This window comes from Panicum virgatum, chromosome 2N, assembly GCF_016808335.1.
Source record: "Panicum virgatum strain AP13 chromosome 2N, P.virgatum_v5, whole genome shotgun sequence".
Taxonomy (NCBI): domain Eukaryota; kingdom Viridiplantae; phylum Streptophyta; class Magnoliopsida; order Poales; family Poaceae; genus Panicum; species Panicum virgatum.
In genome coordinates, this window is record NC_053146.1 from 3,773,224 (window position 1) to 3,793,380 (window position 20,157).

Below are 20,157 nucleotides of genomic sequence, written 5' to 3' on the forward strand. Positions count from 1 at the left end.
TTTCTCTTCTAACAAATTAGCACCGGCCGCTAAGCTAATAGAGTAATTATAATTGGTGTTCCATCAATTCCTTCTGTTTTCCTTTCCCCACATAGATAGTATGTTCACCAAGTTTGTTGACGATTAACATCGCAGGTCTCAGCACCTGCATTGCGAGAGCAGTATCTTATCTAATCCCACGTGGCAGCTCCGCTACTCTAACCAGGGCACGGCACGTCAGCGCCGAGGATCCGGAACCTATCCACGAGTGGCCGCTGCAGGCCACAAGCTGCCCCTGTGGCTCCCATCACCCATCACCCGTGTCCAAGCTTTAAGACACGCACACTCCACAACCGCCGCGCCTGAAGTACCACACGGGACAGACCAGAGCAGCACAGACGTCGCCATGGCCTCCCAGCTCTCCGCCGCCGCGTCCATGTCCGCCGCCGTGCCGCAGTTCCACGGCCTGCGTGGCTACGCCTCGCCCCGGTCCGTGGCGGCGCTGTCGCCGGCGAGGGCCGGCAGGAAGCGGGCGCAGGGCATCCGGTGCGACTACATCGGCTCGGCCACCAACCAGGTACCAACGACCAACCATTCAGTCCTGAGCTAGCCTTCGCTTCCAATCCGCCGGCGCGCAGCGGTAAAGCTTGGTTGGTGATGGTGGCAGATCATGGTGCTGTCGACGACGCTGATGCTGGTCGCGGGGCGGTTCGGGCTGGCGCCGTCGGCGAACCGGAAGGCGACGGCGGGGCTGAAGCTGGAGTCCCGCGATTCCGGCCTGCAGACCGGCGACCCCGCCGGGTTCACGCTCGCCGACACGCTGGCCTGCGGCGCCGTCGGCCACATCATCGGCGTCGGCATCGTGCTCGGGCTCAAGAACACCGGCGCGCTCGACCAGATCATCGGCTAGGTCCATTGTCTGCCTTGTCTCTCTCGCCGCCGGCCGGTGCCCATGTAACCATGCATCTCGTTTCGTTTCAATGGACATAGCTTGTTGCTTCTTTTGCCCCCCAGAGTTATCAGGTTCAGTACGTTCTTTACATTCTTTCGATCGGTGCGAGTTTACAGATTTTTTTTTTAACAAAACAGTTCGAAGTTTCTTCCGACTGAGCTATCCAACCAAAGAGAATGTAGCACTGTAGAAAAGATGCTATCCAAACAACGAACATATTTACAACGCAAATAGGTCACGAAAATCAGAAATGAGAAGGCAATCGAGGAGTCAGAGTTGGATTGATAAGTCACCATAACAATCCGCCATCGACACGGACAGTATGACTGGGCGTCAGTACGATTATCATCACCCTCCTCGCTGCCATCCCCAGAAATATATCTCAATCTCAACAGTTAACACCAAGGCAAACAAAGGCTATGAGAAACCAAAAGAAAAAACAGCCCTTATGCAGAAGCAGAATTTCATATCTGGACACTGTCAATCCGCAGCACCGGTGTCATGCACAAGGTCATGATGAATCATTAGCCATCGTCGTCAAAAACACGAGAAAGCAAAATTTAAAAAAAATGAACGCAAAATTCACGCTTATTTGAGGATCGGAGGAACTCGCTGGCCATCGAAGGACTGAAAAACAAACGAAGAAACGCAGCTTTTGTGCCCACCTTGCACTGAAAATCATGACCCAAGGAAAAAGGACAAGTGAACTATGCCCGCGAGGCGTATGAGATGCTCAACGGCCATTACATATGAGCTACCGCGGCACGCCCGGCGACCCGCGCCTCCGCCCGTTGCCGACCCGAGCGGCTGCGGCGGTGCTGGCGGGCGCGGCCGTGAGCCTGCAGCGGGGTGGCTGGCGACGGCGTCGCATGAGGCGGCGGCGAACAGGCAGAGTGAGGCCGGAAGTTAGAGTTCTCACCGGCCTCGGATCGGTTCGTGGCCATCGGATGGAAGTTAGAGTTTAGCACAGTGCCGCACAGTATCTGTACTGTAGCACGGAGCTGAAGCCCCTCCAGGCGAAGCCGTGCCAAAGAGAACCTAAAGCTTTGTATCTTCTAATGTTTTAACATTTAAGCTTTATTTCTTTACTGTTTAATAATTTAAAGTTTATTTATTTAATGCTTTATGTTTAAATATTTATTTATTTTCGTTGCACTTGTAATCAATTTATTATATCTATTTACTTTCCACAAGTTATAAATGCTTTGAATTATATTTTAACTGCATTTATTTACTAAAAATTGCGCTTTTCCACCATATGCAATTAAAAAGTGCTTTATTTAAATGGAACCATCATAAAAATTATTTAGAGTATACTTACAATTAATTCTAACCAGTGTTATTTTGATTATAAATTTTGTTTGTTTTCCCATCGGTGATGCAGAGCAAAATTTAAATGTGATTTTAATTAGATCATTGTACTTCTTATAAATATGTTAATTGTGAATTTAATTAAATTATTATTTTATGATTTTTAGTGAACATTGTGACGGTCTACGAGGAGTCAGAGTTGGATTGACAGTCACCATAACAATCCGCCATCGACACGGACAGTATGACTGGGCGTCAGTGCGATTATCATCATCACCCTCCTCTCTATCATCCCCACAAATATTTCTCAATCTCAACAATTAACACAACGGCGATGAGAAACAAAAAAAAATCCAGCCGTTAGGCAGCAGAAGCAGAAAGTGCAGAACACACGCAGAGGAGAATACCGATCCCATTTCTTTCGAGATATCAGAAGCCCGTTCTTCATGAACAACTGCTGCTCAAGAACAAGGACAAAGGTATTGGAAACCAGGCCAGGGAACACGTATGGCGTGACAGAGTTTCAGATCTGGATATTGTCAATCAGCAGCACAAGAGTCATGCATGCATATGGTCATGATAAATCATCAGTCATCGTTGCCAAAACCGCCACACCCCCAGCTCGAAATTCTCAACTAAGGAAGAAGCAAATACTCCCTCCGTCCGCGAAAGAATGTAATTTTAGGATTTGAAATTTGTCCACCAAAGAATGCAACTCTAGAATACATCAATTAGCGTAGGACCCATTGATAGCTAAGAAAATCACTAAAAAATCACTGAAAAGCTCTGGATAGCAATCTTTTATAGGCTAAACAGGGGAGGCAAGATGGGCGGGAGTTAAAATTTTGCATGCTGCTGGCTGTGGAGTTTTCCAGTAGCTTCTTGTAGTGATCTGGTGCTCGAGCATATCTTTCATATAAATATTATTGTACACAGTGACATGTTGTATGGATCAGACTGTTGCATTAAGTTTAGAGCAATATTTAAATATTTAATTGTCCACTCTCATACCCTGCCATAAGGGTATAAACATCTTTTTACCTATTTATTGGTCTGCGTGCAAAATGCTAGAATTACATTCTTTTATGGACAGAGGGAGTATATGTGAATGAAAACCGACGAAACAGACACACGAGCAAGGGAATTAAAAAAAAAGAACGAAAAAATCTTTCCAGTGTTCGCGCGTTGCTAGAATTGCCATCAAAGGACTGAAAACCGAACGAAGTGAATGTATGAGGTGGTCAAGGGCCATTGGTCTCGTTCGGTTGGCTGGTGGCTGGGCTGGTGGCTGATTTATTGTAAGAAAAAAGTACTGCTGGCTAATTGACTGGCAGGTGGCTGAGCTGATCTGGTGTGAGAGGAAAAACACTGTTGCTGTCTGCCTGAAGCTGCCAGCCGAACAAGGCCATTACTTATGAGCAACGTGCGATGCGATCTTTCCAGTGTTCGCGCGTTCTGGAGCCGGTGACGCCACGGCATTCTCGGATCTGGAGTTGAGTGGAGTGGTTGGCAGGCATGGCGTGCCGCCGGATCATGCAGGCGACGGCCAGGATCCATCCATCTTTACCCATGGAGTCATGGTAGGGTCAGGCCGGTCAGTACTTCAGTAGTGCTCTCTCGAAGCCTGAAAAGGTGTGGCAGCCGTCGGGGCTGACGCGCGCGTCCGTGGGAAACTTCTGGATGACGTATGCTTTTTTTTTGCGAAGGAGGATGACGTATGCTTATTAGTGCTAGGAATCAATTCCTGATCTTTTTGTTTAGGCCGTGTTTAGATCTATAAATTTTGTCCCCAAAACTATCACATCGAATATTTGGATACATGTATGGAGTATTAAATAAAGTCTATTTTTAAATTTTTTTTGCACGGATGGGTTATAAATCGCGAGACGAATTTAATGAGTCTACTTAATCCATGATTTGCAATAGTGATGCTACAATAATCATTTGCTAATTATGAATTAATCATAAATTAATTAGACTTCTTAAATTAATCTCGCGATTTATAATTCATCTGTGTAAAAAGTTTTGTAAAAAAATTTTATTTAGTACTTCGAAATAACAAGATTCCGTTCTAAAATTTTTACCCCTAAACACACCCTTATTAAAAAAGAGTGCAATGCAAAAAAAAAAAGTTTGTGTGTATTTTTAGTTTACGAGAGACTACACAAGGCAAATAAAATCAAGCAACGTTCTTGTACAAAAGAATAGGAGCCGCTTTGCTGCAAGAAAATGGGAGCCCCTTTGGCAGGGCTTACGGAGCGGCTCCAAAACCAAGGGACTGTTCGGCTGATCTTGGCACGACTTGTTTCAGCTTATTTTCTTTCACATAATACTATTCATTCTACCAGTCGAATACTATTTATTCTACCAGCCCAACAAACTCCGAGCCAGAGTTGTGCCAAAGGGGCGCAAACGCAGCAGCTCCATCCCGCTGCCATCCCGGGAGCTGCACGTACCGGAGGTGGACCGTGGACGACGAGGCTAGCAGCGGACGGCGGGCTGTGGCGGGCTTTGAGGCCAACGGCTGGAGCCAACGTATTCACAGCCGCGGTGAGCATCAATGCAAGGGCCACCTGTTGTCGTCGCAGGGGCAGCTCGCGGCGAGCGTTGAGGCAGGCGCGGCCCGCGGCGAGCGATGGGGTAGGCGCAGCCAGCGCCTGGCGCGGAGCGGCGGAGGTGGTGCTGGGTGCGGAGGCAAGCTTGGGCACGACGGGTGCCGTCGGCTCTCCGCAGCGCCGGCGCATCCTCTCCGGCTCTCCGCACGGCCGCACGGGCGACGACCGACGACTGGGCACCTGGCGACCTCTGCCTCTCACCTCTGCAGTCTGCACCAGCCGGCAGCCGCCAGCCGCCAGCGCCGGTGGTGCCCCTGCGTGCTATTGTTTGCAAGTGAATGATGTATGGTTGTAATTATTGTGTCGAGTTAAATGTTTTGAGTGGTTACATGTATTGTTCCGATTTAAGTTATCGCTTCCCTATCGTAATCGATATGTTCCCGACCGATATTTTCCGTTCCCGATATCTCGTAATATCGCTTTCGTTTTCCCGTCCGCCTATCCCGTTCTCGTTCCCGTTCCCGGCAAAAAAAAAACAGGAATATGAATGGTTTGAGTGTTTTCCCGATTGTTCCCGACCATTTTCATCCCTAGGTGCCGAGGTGGCCGGGCTACGGCCGTTTAGGCGGGTTGCACGTGAATGGGCCGGTTCAGCGTGGGTGGACGGGAAATTGTGGATCGGGATTGACTGCCGATTGAGGGGGGGGGTGATCGACTCCTTTTTTAAAAATTACTCTATTAATATGTGAAGAAAATGATTATTAGTTAACTAATATTTCTATTTATTTATCAATTTCCATAATGAATTAAATTGTAAACTAAGTGCAAATGTAAAAATCAGCCGCATAAACGCATCCTAAGGGTATATTGGACATATAACCTCTTCAATTTATCAATTTAAAATGCGTGAAGCTGTTTTACCAAATTATTTCTAAAACAGTTTCAGCTTCACCAATGAAGCCAGAACTGGAGTAATTTTTGGAGGAGCAGCAACCCAGCTAAACATACCCTTGCTAACTAAAAGGAATTGAAAAGAAGATCAATTTCCGGTCACTAGGCGTTACACAGGCCCGCAAAAGAGCTTTGTTCGATGCGTCATGGCATAACAGTGCTCGTACCAGCTAGTACGTCCATGAGCAATAAGCACCTTGCCATGCTACACGATGATTGCTAGCAAAAAGGAGTTAAAATAAAGAGTCGAGGCCTCGAGGGCATATAATTGTGATTGGTGCAGAAGTTCTACTCAAGGGCTCAGGTGCAAGTAGCAACAGATGATTGTAGTTCGAGCCTCTAAGAAGCATCCGAGGGTGATATTGTGAACATACCGTACCTGAAGGGCTAAAAAGAGAGGTCATAGGGCATGCCTGATAGAAAGGAAAACATTCAATGGTAAAAAAGAAAAGAAAACGGATACATCTGTAAGAGCCAAGGGCCTAACAGCAAGCAAAAAGTCACCTGTAAGAGAAAGTAAGAAGCAAGGGGCTAACAGAAAACAAAAAGTTAGGGGTAAAAACTGTTTAGGACGAAATCGTGAAGAGAATATAGAGCAGAAGGGCCAATCTGCAAGAGAAACCGGAAGCGGGGGCCAGAATGAGAGTCCCGAGGGCATATCTGCAAGAGAAACCGGAAGCGCCAGGGACCAGTGCGCAAATTCTCAAAAAATTTGGACCATTTCTCGATTTGTGCGTGTCATCCTTGCGCAGGGGCCATGCTAATCTTCTCTGTATCGTTCCAATTTTATCGGATGTCTCCGAAGAGACAACCGAGCGCTAGCGTCTCGGTTTATAAGCTGTGCTTCCTCCTCGTGAGTTGCCGAGGTGGGACTAAATGTAGGCCTCCTGCCCCGCGTTGCCTGGTTCTCCGCAGGCCGCAGCGGCCCGCCTGATCTCCCGACCCACGACTGCTGTATGGGCTTCGGCGCGGTGCTTCCTATTGGGCTATGGGCTGTAATTATCCGTGGCACATATGCGACCGCGCTTTGCAACTTTCAAGGGGCAAATGCATTACAACAAATCCTGAGACTCATTAAATCTTGAAAAAAAAAGGAAACCTGGGAATGACTAGGTAGCAGTCGAGTAAAAAAAAAATCTGTGTATCAATCGATTTTGTATCCAATAAAGGATTGGCACTTGGAACTGCCGAGATGACAAGATGCGAGTGACGAGAAGCGAAAAATCAATCGACTTTCCTAATCAACCACTGACAGGGCAAATGGACTGAAAAAACTGTGCCTGCATTTCTTTTAAAAAAAACTGTGCATGCATCAACCGAAAAAAAACTGTGCATTCATCGGAATAAGTGGGGTTGTTACTTGTTAGCACAACCCCAGGGTTGTTAGCACAGTAGAGTCCGGTTGTTCCATGAACAATATTACATATTGCATGGGTGGTATTTGTACATTGATGATTTCGTTTCTGTTAGATGTTTGGCGGAGATAATTAGTTAGTTGTTGTAAAAAAAGAGATTCACATGTACATCCACACACACTGGTGAATGAACTAAAACAATGCAATGCAGTCAGCAAGTATGACCGAAGATGTACATGATAGCAGGCAACTCGCATTGGTTAAGCTAAATAAAATCGATTTGCTGCTGAAAAAAAATACAACCATGGTAGCACAGCATCGGAAAAAAAAAAGGAAAACGGAATGGCAAAGCTTATAGGACGAACAAAAATTAAAACATACCTTGATCTAATAGAAATTAAAAAAAATTCCACTGATTTGATCTGACCAAACAACTGTACCATGCTAAAGAAGTCTCAGCGCCGTCGGCAAATTTGGTATGCTGCTGCGAGGAGAAGACAAGAAATGGATAAAAAGATGATGGGACAACACCAAGACGTGGTGTGCATCGATTAAAAAATACAAAATAATTTGAAATTTCAGGTCCATTAAATAAAATAATAAAATAGCCATACAAAAACATAATGATAGTTTACGAGATCCAAAACAAAGGAATCGTGAGCCCTCAACCTTCACGCAAGAGACCGTGTCTACATCACGAATGGAGAATTCCTAAACTATCAGCCGAAGCGCGATCAGAGATGCAGCGACCATGGCCGTCCACGCCCTTCCCAACATCGCCGAGGAAGCTGCTGCAGAAGTACTGCACCATCCATCCCAGCAAAATTTACCACACGGATCATGGATTACCAGTTACCACAAGTCAGAGGTCGAAGGAAACATTTGCAGTGGATTTCACTTACTCAGATGCCAGGAACTTGCATGATCCAAAACCTGAAAAGAACACGGCGAAGAGCAGACCGTCAGAATTGAGATCACTGAACAATGTGATGATCAAAACGAACGCCGGATCGATGGAGCACAAGGCGCAACAGTTACATACTCGGGTCCCGCTTGACGAGGGCTCCGGCGCCGCCGAAGTTGCAGGCGATGTCGGAGTTGCCGTTCTGCTGGTAGAAGATGTTGAAGGCGTAGGAGGCGTGGGTGAGGAGCGTGTTCGGCTGGTAGCACCGGCCGCCCGGCTGCAGCTGGGAGCAGTCGGCGCCGCCGGGGCCGCACGCCCAGTCCAGCGCGTTCTGGAGGTCCTCCTGGGAGGCGCCCGGCCGGGCCACGCACCACGTCACGCCGTTGATGAACGTCGTGTTGCCTTCTGGCGGCGACAGCGTCGGTATCGGGGTCACCGACTCCGCCTTCTCCTGCGGTGCGATGCGGCCAGCTGCAGAGGCTGGACATGCAGGGCACGGTAGAGTTATGATACAAATTCAGAGAAATGATTGTCATCAAACAATGTAGAAACAACCATATTGAAGAAATCTACCAGTATTACCAACCTATGAACCATCCAAGAATCAGAAGGCCGTGCACGATCATCAGCTCCTTCCTCTTCATGGCTGAAGCAGAGGTTACAGAACTTGAAACAGATCCTGCTTTTCACTCTGCACTCCTCCGTGTGTGTGTCTAGGGAATATAACGAGAGTATGTGTGAAGAGCAGCTGTGTCGACAGGAAAGCAGACACTGTTCATGGGTAAAATGGGCTGGATTTCACTCGGATCACTAAGCAAGACGTGCACACGGAAAGCACCCCTGGGTGCTTGCTATGGTGCATATTTATGGCCATGGGAGGGAGGTGACATGGAAAGTGGCACAAAGAGCCAGTTTGCAGAGAGAGACGCATTTTGCACCTAACAGAGGACCAGTCTATTGGATCCTCAGGCCATGTGGTCTCAGTTTGACCAACGCGGTTCTAATTAACACAATTTACTACCACTAACAGTTGATGCTCATGACATTCAATAAAAGGAAATCTGTGAGCTTTATTATGTTTATTAAGAATCGTTCATGCAGGTGATTTGCTCAGGTGGTATTGCAGTTCGTGCAACATGTCTGAAGCAAAGTAGGCTAGGATTATATCAGCATCTCACTCAGTTTTTAGCAGACTGCATAACCAGTACAGGGACCTTTATGAATACAATAGAATACTGAGGGGGAATGACTTGAAGGCCAGGAAACCATGGGATTCTTATGCTGATATGCATGCATGGGCATGATTTCTAGAAGGACAAAAGGAAACTTAGCCACTAGATTCGAGGAGATGTGAAGGGGCCAAGTGCATGTTCTCATACCTTTTCTTTGTTGTTTCATGGTAAATAAGTTGAGCTTAATGAGGGGCTTTCCTTGTGTATTAAGGGAAGAACCTTCACTTTACAAAAACTGAAGCTAACCAAGGGGCTTCCGTGAACAAGGGAAAAAGTTAAGAATAATTGCCGCTGTTGCACTGGGAACTAAACTGGAATTCTGAAACTGGAGGGTGAAAAATGATGATGAACTGTCGGTGGTGCTGGGGAAACTTCCATAAATAATACTTGATAGGAAAGTGCTGCAGTAAGTGACGAGCCTTCACTTTAAAAAGACTGAACCCCAATAAAGGTGGTTCGGTGAACAGAATTACAAGGAAAAAGCTACATTTTTTTTTCCTGAGCTGCATCTAGAAAAAACTGGAACTCTAAAAATCAAAGGATGCCGAATAATGAATGATATGCCAGGAAGAAAGTTTAAAAAGAAGAAGAAATGAAAGTAGTGCATCAGTGCCAATCCTAATGAACTGAAACAGCTGAAATAAAGCAACATCCATCAAACAAGGTTAAAGAGACTGTATAATATAAGCTACCCTTTGGTGCATGGTGTCATGAAGAAAGCAGTTATATTCTAACCTTGCTCGCCACAAGCTTTATCAGGTTGTAAGGGTCTTCAGTCTTGCATCGATGTTATTGGAAAGATAATCTTGAAAGCATGGCCTGATCATTTCATGTAGACCTATCAGGATTCAGATCTGTATCGGGACAGTTGACACAATTGCAAACATTTGTTATTTACCCACCAACATAAGGTAAGCTAGCAAACACCTCTTTCGAACAAGAATCAAACTTAATAGGATTAGAACAGCCAGATTCCACATTTGTTCAGTGAAATGGATAAAACATATTACCATTTTACAAGGTAGGGAACATCTTTTGTTTGAAAACTTGAGGGCAGGGATCATAATACAACCTATAATATATGAGGCTGCCTCAAAATTCTCCCCCTCCAGTGCAACAAAAGCTGGATGCGTTGGCTGAATCCATATATCATTTTCCATTCCTGAACTTGAACAAAACTTGTTGGCTTGTGCAATCAGAATCCAGTGCAACTTATTCTGATCATAGGACAGTCAATTCATGCAGTATAGTAATCAACTACCAGTAATCTTTACAAGAACATGATCCACCTTTAAAATGATGGAACCTACTGCGATCCCGCACAATGATTTCCCGATCATAAATCTTTGAAATTAGCTTAATTACCGTATGACAGTCCCTACATACCCTTAAATTCTTCACTATCCTGATGGGAGTACTAGGGAGAGACTTCAGCAAGGCAAATGCAATGGCCAACCTCTCGCTATGGTAGTTCAAGGCAGTCTCCTTCTCTTCTTCCTCTATATCTGCCAATACATTACTTGTGCGAGGGATGTAGCCTTCATGTCTGAGTCGCTCAGCTATCTGAGCAAGCATTTTGTATATCTGTTCACTCTCAGGATGAGACCTATCACCCATAACAAATTCATACACGGAGTTGCGGAGCTCCACAAGGCTGCGCCCAGGGTTCTTCCTTACCCCATCCTTGACCATTGTTTTCCTAAGCACATGAACATCCGCCCATCTTCCAACAGCAGCATAAAGGTTTGAGAGGAGAACGTAATCTCCACTATGCCCTGGATCAAGCTCAACCAGCCTTGCCCAAGCAGCCTCCCCAAGTTCCAATTTCTTGTGCATTGCACAAGCACCCAGTAAGGTCCTCCACACGACAGCGTTGGGCTCCAATGGCATGGTGCCAATATAATCATAAGCTTTCTCGACTTTACCAGCCCTCCCCAACAGATCCACCATGCATCCCAAATGCTCAATCCTTGGTGTGATGCCATACTCCTCTTTCATCCTATCAAAATACATAAACCCATCATCAACCAGCCCACAGTGGCTGCAAGCGTACAGCACTCCTACCATTGTTATTTCAGTGGGCACAAGCTTCTCCCTCTCCATCGCACCAAACAGTTCCAGCGCCTCCTTCCCAAAACCATTCACGGCCAAGCCCACAATCAATGAGGTCCACGAGACAACAGTTCTGCCCGTCCCCATCTCCTCAAAAACCTTCCGTGCATCATCAACACTGCCGCATTTGGCGTACAGATCAATCAGGGCGTTGCCAACATGCGAGTTACCCACCAACCCAACCTTTGCAAGATACATGTGCACCCTCCGCCCAAGAGCAAGCGCGCCAATCTCGGCACACGCTGTCAGTACACTCACCATAGTGAATCCATCTGGCGCGAAGTCAACGTCCATCATCTCCCGGAATACAGTGAGCACCTCGTTGGGGCGGCCGTTGGCCGCGAACCCGTTGAGCATCGAGTTCCAGGAGACGAGGTTTCGCTCGCGCACGGGTATTTCATCGAACACCCTGTGCGCGCTCTCGAACAGGCCGCACGCGCCGTAGAGGTGGACGAGCGAGTTCTTGACGAAGACGAGCGTGGCGAAGCCGTTCTTGGCGGCCTCGGCGTGGATGCGCTCGCCGTCGCGGAGAGACAGGAGGCGGGCGCACGCCTGGATCAGCGGCGGGTAGGTGTGCGTGTCGGGCGGCGCGAGGCGGCGGGCGTGGAGCGCGAGGGCCACGCGCGGGCGGGGCGAGGACGCGGCGATGCGGAGGACGGTGTTTAGGGAGAACGGGTCCGGGTCCGGCAGGATGCGGGTGAGGACGGCGACGGCGTAGCGGAGGGGAGGGGGGCGGAGGGCGGCGAGGTGGAAGAGGAGGTGCTTGGCGAGGAGCGGGTGGGAGGGCGGCACGCCCGCGCGGAGGGCGCGCGCGTGGAGCTGCTTGGCGGCGGCGAGGGACGGGGAGGCGAGGTGGAGGCGGAGGAGCGCGACGCAGTGGCGCAGCGCCGGGTGCGTGGACGGCGTCCGGCCACCGGCCGCGTCGAGCATGAGGAGCGCTCGGCTCCGCGCGGTTTCGGAGGGAAAGGCGCGAGGAGCCGGCCCTTCTTCACGCCTGCAGTCCAAATTGCTGTGGGCAACCCCAATTGCTTGATCAGTTTTCCAAATTGGACTCTGAATTCAAAGGCTGACTTTTGGCCAAATTTGCTTACGAATTCCTCGAAGGCTAGGTAAAGACAGATTTTATCAGCACAGTGAATATTGTCACAAGAGACACAAAAAAAAACGCTGGAAAAGTTTCTGTACATTAGCTGCATGGTTCAATTTGGAGTCCAGCAGCAAATTATCATTCAAACAAATGACATTACTTGGGTTTTGGCAATCGAAGTTTTATTTCTCATGGACGTCAAACTACAGTATCACACAAACAGCACCTGGCGCAAATATTGAATCAAGGAATCAACCAAGAGTCCAAGATAGGTAGGTCACTCGACAGCATGAACTTTCACCAGTAACAGCAACTAAAAATAACACAGAAGTAGTTCTGATAAATGTAGTTACAGAGCATTAGGCAAACCGACTCACAGATTTGCTATACACAGCAATACGGAAGATTGTCTACAGTAACCACACAAAGCATGGGTAGAAATGAAGAGGCACTCAGAAACCCAGATATCCACAGCAGCTACTTACAATGATCCATACATGTTCAGCAGACAATAGGTCATCGAGTATGTACATTTCACATCAGATTCCTATCCTGAAACAAAAGTTCAGAGGGTTCATGCGTGGAAATTCAACGGACACCGTGCATAGATTCAACATTACGGGTCGATTTTCTTCAGCACTCTTGTGATGGACGAGAAACCCCAAACTAAATGGATGGCGCTCTGGAGGTGCTGTGCGACTGAGCATCTTCAAAGACATCCAAATCCTCGAGCTTGTCAGGCTTCAAGCACTGAGGGATGTATGCAGTGTAGATGGCGTCCATGTTTGGCGTTTCCTTCAGCTCATGCTGCGCCACCTCCAGGGGAGTGTTGGCGAATGCAGGGTAAAAGCGCATATGGCAGATGTAGGCGAAGATGAAGCTGATCGGGAGGAGTGGTGCAAGGATAGGTGAATAAATGAACTTCTTCAGCCCAATGACGCCAATCATGGTGGCCTGATAAAGGAGTAGAGCTGCAATGATCCTCGTGTGCATGTGTGGCCACATTCGCCCGTTGCTCTCATAGCTAGGAACATAAACTCTAAGAACCTGCATTGGAAGAAAAGTAGGATGAATCAGTAACCAAAGATATTATCTTGATAAAAAATTAAGAATCACCCTGAAGTCTCGTATCTTTGTATATATAGAACACCAAGCTCACCTGATTTTTTGCTATAAGCCATCCAAGGGCAAAGTAAGCAACACCAAATGGAATAATCAAAGGTGCCATGACTGAGTAGCACAACACTACTGTTGCGATGAGCATGTCGTTTGGAACCCTGGTGCTATAGCCCAGGTCTCCTGGAGCCCATGCTGCTTTCACTTCATCCTCAGTCTTGCATAGATACTTCCTTTTCAGGTGGAAGATGATGAGAGGAATCAGGCGAGAGAGCTCAAGCCCATAACCAACAAAGAACCTGACAATATCAATGAGAGAGTTACATTCCAAAGCTGCAGCTAAAAGTTTTTAGGTTTTGCAAACTGGACAATAAGTAATTGCAAAAGTGAGAAAGGGGAATTACTTCAGTGCAACGAATGTGAGGAAGAATGTTGCACCTCCAGGCAGGCTAGTGGCCAGCATATTTATGATCACACCAATGTTAGCGTTGTCTAAAATAGTTCTCAAAGAGGTGAACAAGGTCTTCCCTAGTGTGTAGACAAGGAAGACATTGAAAACAACAAAGTAGAAATATTTTCCTGATGTTGCCCTGACTGCATGGCTTTGCGAAGGGATCCCCTCTGCTTTTGAGAGGAACATAAGAAAAGCAGGCAGCAGTGCGAGGAACACAATAAGTGCAATCTGTGGCAGGTAAGCCTGCAAGACAGTCTTGATCGCTGGACGGTCCACTACCACCTTCAGAAAGGGCAGCACCTTCCTCAGATTTTCCAGAGTTGAAATAGCAGAGACAGCAGTGATAGGAACCATATAGAAAACCACCGTCAGAAAGACAATGGAGTAGACCACAACCTGTCTGATTTGCCTCTCATAAATATTTCTTGAAAGATTGGGCCATATTATATCACGTGGTTCAGGAGCTTCCATAACTGTCCATTTATCAAACACCTGAGCATGGAGAGTTTGAGATGCAGAAGCTGCGACAGATCTGCTATTGAAGAAGACAATGGCAGCCTGCTGCTGTTTGTCACGAAGGGTAGTCTTCTGTTCGGCCTCCAGTTTGGGCAGTAATTCCTTAATCTGCTCACTACAGTATTCAATCGTGTCAACCTTTTTACCAATAAGACCAAGGAATCCAGTCCTGTGAGTAGGCTTAATGCCCTCAGGGTTACTTTCAGTTTTCGAGTTTGCATAGAGAACCTCAGCGCGAGCAATTTTCTTCTTGTGATCTTCGATCTCCAAGTATATTTTATCAGCCTGCAACACAATGTCATCATAACAGAAGTAAGTTCTCCTTTTTTTTTGGGGGGGGGGGGTCTCTCTCTCTTACCATTTTGAGAGTTGAAAGTACCTTTGTGTGGTCTGTCACAACCATTGATCTGTAGAAGGTGTTAGGATGAAGTGCTCGGAAATATGAATCAACAGAGTCCTTTATAGTTTCATCTGGAGAGGATCTAGGGACATCTCTCACCAACACCGCGAACTCTTCTGGTTTAAAATCTGGAGTTGATCTTGCAGTCGCTCTCAAATTTGAAACATGCTTGTATGATTTCCATAGGACGAAATAGGTGACAAAGGAAACCCAATAGACTGACAACAGAAATGCCCACAGCCTCATACTTTGTGGCTGCAGAGAGTGTATAAACATGCTGATTTCAGTAGTCCGTGCGAATATATGAGCATCTTCAAAAATATACTATTAATAGAAAGGTTATATGTAATGACAGTATTTTCATGATGCATACAGTTAGTTGACCTTATATTGACAATATATATAAATAATTTTTGTTTATTGATGATCACAGGACAAACTTTAAATTGACTAATATTTGAGATTGAAGGTAGTAATAAAGGAAAATTAAAAAAGCAGATTACTTGGATATTGCTCAATGCTAGTCTTTGAATCTCCGGGAGTTCTGGAGCTGAGTTGTTTTTCTCATCATTTTTTGGGCTGATGCCAGCAGCAGCAGTAAGTTCCAGGCCGCGATCAGTTCCAGCAACAGGGAGGAGAACCGGAAGCAGCACAATCCCAGAATACACCAAGATGGACAGCACTGGAACATCAACCGTCAAATACTGTTAATTGCTGGAAACTCATCCAAAGTGTGTGCCTGACCAAACCCCAACCACCAAAATGCATCCTAGTTCTGTTTTTAACCACCTTCATCTAATGCAAATAAACTTTTCAAGGACAATCTGCAGAATAAACATAACTTGAAAGACCCTACGGCTACAACGTGCAAACAACCAAAAAATATGTATCGATTTAATAACAAAAGTTCGTCATAAAAATGAGAAAAAAGCAACAGATTTTTTATAACAAAATAAGTTTCACTACAAGAAGAAATAACATGAGAAAAATCTTGCAAAAAAAGTTAGTTTCTTTTTGAGCAAACAAAAACACTACAGACGCTAAGACATTAGCCTACAAATCAAGTACCCGGGGAGCCGACTAACCGCAATTAAATCCCTCGATACTGAAAAAGGTTTCTGAAAGGGGGCGGAACAGAGGAAAGAACTGAGCAGCAGCCAGTGGTTGGCCGTACCAGAGGAGAGGAAGACGAGGTAGACGGCGGCGTCGACCCCTCCGGCGGCGATGACGTCGGTCTCCGACGCGGAGATTGCGTCGCGGATCCACCCGACGGGGCTGCGGGTTCCGCGTCGGCGACCCTCCCCCGGGTCGAGCCCGCGCAGCAGGAGGCTCGGGTAGTACACCGGCGCGTTCCCCGGGCGGCGCGACAGGAACGTGAACACCAGCACCAGCACCACGAAGATGACGAACGACGTGAGCACCGACGTGAGGAACGACGCGAGGTCCATCTCGCCGCCGCGCCGCCTGCTGCTGCTGCTCTGCTGTTTCTTGAAGCGGCCGGCTCCCCGGGCTTTAAACCCCGGAGATTGTGGTTAGCGGCGGGATCCGGAAGGGGTTTAGTGGCGGCGGGAGTGGTTATTGAGGCGCATTAGGGTGGGATTAAGGAGGGAGGGAGGCAGCGAGGGAAAGCATTGGATGCTCTGTGGTGCCGTGGTGGCGAGCCGTGGAGGTTGCCAAATGAAGGAACCGGCCACAGGGAAGAGGAAGGGGATTGGACAAGGGGAGATGAGCAAAATGTCTGGATTGCCCCTGGATGCTTCCTTTTTTGAGTTCAAAGCGTGGTGACAGTTTTTTTTTTTGCATTGTTGTTTTTAAAAGAAAAAATGTTTCTTCTTTCTGCAAAGGACTGGCATCCTCTTTTGACTTCTTAACCCAGTGACCATTTTACCCTCCACGCCATGATGGTTGCTAGGTAGGGCCAATCAGGGTTAAAAAAACCGAACGGAACCGGTCCGATTTGACCGGTAACCGGTCATACCGGTCCGGACCGGTACCAAACCGGTCCAAATTCAAAATTTAAATTTGAATTCTAAAAAATAAAAAATTTCCAAAAAATTCCTAAAAATACTTCAAGTTGCGACGAATCTAATGATGTCAAATTTTTTCAAATATTCGTTCATTTAGTATACTTTGCGAGCATTTGAAGTTAAACAAAAAAGCGTGCATACAAAAGTATACAAATACAATGTAAAAGTAGTACAAAAGAGGGTTAGAGGGTTCATTTAGGCTAAAACATGTTATACAAACATTCATTTAGTATACTTTGCGGGTATTTGAATTTAAACCAAAAAAGAATTTTTTTTTGAATTTGGCCGGTTACCACTCAAACCGACCGGTAACCGGTCAAACCGGTCCGGTAAACCGGTCCAACCGGTCGGTAAACCAATCGAAACCGGTTGAACATGTAATTTTGAATTTGACCGGTTTTAACCGATAACTGATCACACCAGTCCGATAAACCGCTACCGGTGGGCGGCAGTTTGAGCCCACCGGTCGGAATTTTTAACCCTGGGGCCAATGGGCCATTGAGGCAGTGCTAAAAACAACACAAGGTTGGTGTTTCAGTCGCTTCTGTTATCAAACAAGCACCTTTCTTTTAGCACGTACCAAAGTACCTATAACTAGTTTCGTGTTGAACCGTGTTAAAAAAAAGTTTGTGTCAAACAACTCGGCTACGAGTTTCAACTCATGCGTTCCATCTCAACATTTTTTTGGTACAGCAAGCTAGTTTTTCTCCCAATTCTGTTGACTCCTTGCTGTAGATACCAATGCAGCAGCTACACTGTGCTCTTGTCGCAAGTAAGATTGCAGTGCCTGGCTGCCACCCAGACGAGACGGCTGTTTAAAAAGCTAAACCCCGTCGCGTTCACCGGGGCCAAGCTTGGCGTCAGAAAAGAATGTGAGAACTGAAGAAGCAAGCAGATGAGTCCTAGGCCGCCGGGCACCGGCCCACGTGGCGGCGCGCCGCGCAGGAGTGGGCGGCCGACACCCGGGAGCTAGCCCCGCGGGGGCATTTCCCTCCGCCAATTTTCCGGTGAGGGAGGTCGGCCAGGCCCAGCGGATAAGGCGCTGGCTGCCGTGTGGGCCAGAGCGCTTTCGCTTTCGCCGGACGACACGTGGAGGGGACGCCCCGTCCGCCCCGCTGCCGACATCGCACGTGTCTCCGCTTCGCTGGCCGTGGCCTTGTTTGGCTTCCTACCATGCTGCTTCCTACCATGCTAGTAAATCAATACTTTGACTACTAATTACAATATCAAATAAATCCAATTTACAAAATTAATTTTAGAATCCCTGTGCTAGTGATCCTGAAGAATCTAATGAGACCTTTGACCGCGCGATTATAAGATGATTACTGTAGTACTACTGTAGCCAATTATCGATTAATTATCGTCATTAAATTCGTCACGAAAAAGTACACCCATCCCTGAAGAGATTTTACAAATAGACTTCATTTAGTACTCGAGATTCTTTTTCCGGCGTGCGCTAAGAAATCTCGGTACGAACCAGACAAAGCCCGTGTCGCCGACGGCGACACGGAGCGCGGCTTCTACGCGGCGGTGCAGCGCCGCGGCCGCGGCCGCGGCCGAGCCCACGCCGGAAGGGCTCGCCGTGCCAGGTGTGTGTTACAGTGAGACCTCCATCGCCGTCGACGACGGGTTCGCGGGGCCGAGAGAACGTGACATGCTACATGATTTTTTTTTGTCAACTTGTGCTGGTATCGTTTTCGCGTCATCACTGTTTTGTTTTCCTTCTTCAGGGGACACGTTCTATCCACGAGAGAGATGCCAATTTTTTTTTATTTTTTGCGAAAAGAGAGATGCCACATAATTGCCAAAAGGATTTATGTTGCAGCTAAAAAAGAAAAGACTTTAGTAGGATGTTGTTGTACTGAAACGTAAAGAGAGAGATACTACATGCCTAACATTTATCTAGCAGCTAGGGCAGATGCCGTGCGCGAGGTGACCATAGACCAAACATACTTCGTATTGGCATTGCCGCGTTAACAAAGCATGTGAGACTGTATTACTCAGCATGTATATTCTTTTTTGAGCTCTTTTATAATGATTGGAAATTAGCAATAGGTACTTTCAGGCAGGGGCGGAGCCACGGTACCCTCCCCCCCGCCCTTTTATGCCAAAAAAAATCCCAAGTCTGTTCCCATTTCGAAAGTACAGTTGGGATCTAGACGTGTCTTAATACAATATGGTGGAGCGGGAGCGGTCTTGTTCCCGCAGATCAAGGTTTTTTTCTAGAGGAAAAAAATGGAGAGTGAGATAATAGAGAATTGGTTGGGCGTACTTGTTCTGGAAAAATTAGAAACGGATCTATATTTTTAAAACAAAATGGGATCTAATTAAGCTCAATAATGTTTACTTCCACCGCCTGCTGCATTTATAAACTCCTCTGCCAGTGGCTTTGCACCCTGACACGTTCCACGACCCCACTGGCAGCCACGCGGCGCGCCACCTGCACGCGAGATGTTCCATTCGTGGCCGTTGGAGGCTGGTCTTGCCTTCAAGTCTCCCCGGGCTCATATAAAGCAGCAGCTTTTTTCGCCCAGTGGGATCCATCATCCATGCTGCTGTACTGGTAGTAGCTTCTTCAACGCAACGCGGGATCCACACGCACGTTGATCAGGGAAGGGAGAGTACACAAAGCAGTCCCCTTGTGCGCAGCACAACACGATCCAGCTACGGTTTATAAACTTTTTTCACGAATGGTTGTAAAATTAGACTCATTATATTCATCTCGCGATTTACAACTCATTTGTGTAACAAGGTTTATAAATATATTTTATTTAATACTCTTAAATAACAATTGCAAAAACTCATTTGTGTAACAAGGTTGTATCAATGAAATACAATTGCAAAAATAATACACGAAACAATAGGCCTTGGAGATGGAAACAATTTCTAGAAATGGTCATAGATCCACACATAAGCAAGGACTAACAGAATAGAACTACAACCCAAACATAGATATAAACCAACCTAGTGGGGAGGATTGAACCCCAACGATTACTACACAACTTCTAACAGTTATGTGCTACAGTTCGCATAGCACACATCAGCAAACCTGACGAGATGGCCAATAACAAGAACAACTAAACCAACGGTTCTAAAAATACTACCTCGAAGCCATCTCTTTCAGTATCAAGTAATGAACCCTAGCAAATGCACTAAAGTAGCATACATCAAGTCAACTATGATGAAATGGGAAGAAATAGAACACA

The 20,157-nt window shown here is 46.7% G+C and overlaps 4 protein-coding genes and 1 non-coding gene across 6 annotated transcripts; 1 reads left to right on the forward strand and 4 right to left on the reverse strand.

Annotated features, from left to right (window-relative positions):
* Positions 1–285: 285 nt before the first annotated feature.
* On the forward strand, positions 286–992 carry LOC120659333 (photosystem I reaction center subunit psaK, chloroplastic-like). Its single transcript, XM_039937429.1, has 2 exons — positions 286–556; positions 647–992. Exons 1-2 carry the CDS (start codon positions 386–388, stop codon positions 887–889), a joined length of 414 nt encoding a protein of 137 aa, XP_039793363.1. The 5' UTR covers positions 286–385; the 3' UTR covers positions 890–992.
* A 5,462-nt stretch (positions 993–6,454) lies between these two features.
* LOC120663240 lies at positions 6,455–6,557 on the reverse strand. Its single transcript, XR_005670456.1, has one exon. It is a non-coding gene; the product is annotated as a U6 spliceosomal RNA (small nuclear RNA).
* A 1,063-nt stretch (positions 6,558–7,620) lies between these two features.
* LOC120659336 (major pollen allergen Ole e 10-like) lies at positions 7,621–10,093 on the reverse strand. 2 transcript variants are annotated; one of them, XM_039937434.1, is made up of 5 exons: positions 9,975–10,093; positions 8,594–8,720; positions 8,146–8,487; positions 8,006–8,036; positions 7,621–7,905 (listed from the first exon to the last, which is right to left on the reverse strand). In XM_039937434.1, the coding sequence occupies exons 2-5, from the start codon at positions 8,649–8,651 to the stop codon at positions 7,815–7,817; spliced, it is 522 nt and encodes a 173-aa protein (XP_039793368.1). In that variant the 5' UTR covers positions 8,652–8,720; positions 9,975–10,093; the 3' UTR covers positions 7,621–7,814. The 2 variants fall into 2 exon arrangements, with proteins under 2 accessions (XP_039793368.1, XP_039793367.1); XM_039937433.1 differs by having other exon boundaries at positions 8,146–8,511.
* Positions 10,094–10,169: 76 nt separating this feature from the next.
* LOC120659335 (pentatricopeptide repeat-containing protein At4g21065-like) lies at positions 10,170–12,326 on the reverse strand. The gene has a single exon (XM_039937432.1). The coding sequence runs from the start codon at positions 12,279–12,281 to the stop codon at positions 10,497–10,499; it is 1,785 nt and encodes a 594-aa protein (XP_039793366.1). The 5' UTR covers positions 12,282–12,326; the 3' UTR covers positions 10,170–10,496.
* Positions 12,327–12,728: 402 nt separating this feature from the next.
* LOC120659334 (CSC1-like protein ERD4) lies at positions 12,729–16,573 on the reverse strand. The gene is made up of 6 exons (XM_039937431.1): positions 16,099–16,573; positions 15,428–15,606; positions 14,904–15,179; positions 13,959–14,809; positions 13,598–13,853; positions 12,729–13,485 (listed from the first exon to the last, which is right to left on the reverse strand). Exons 1-6 carry the CDS (start codon positions 16,370–16,372, stop codon positions 13,105–13,107), a joined length of 2,217 nt encoding a protein of 738 aa, XP_039793365.1. The 5' UTR covers positions 16,373–16,573; the 3' UTR covers positions 12,729–13,104.
* Between the last annotated feature and the right edge of the window lie 3,584 nt (positions 16,574–20,157).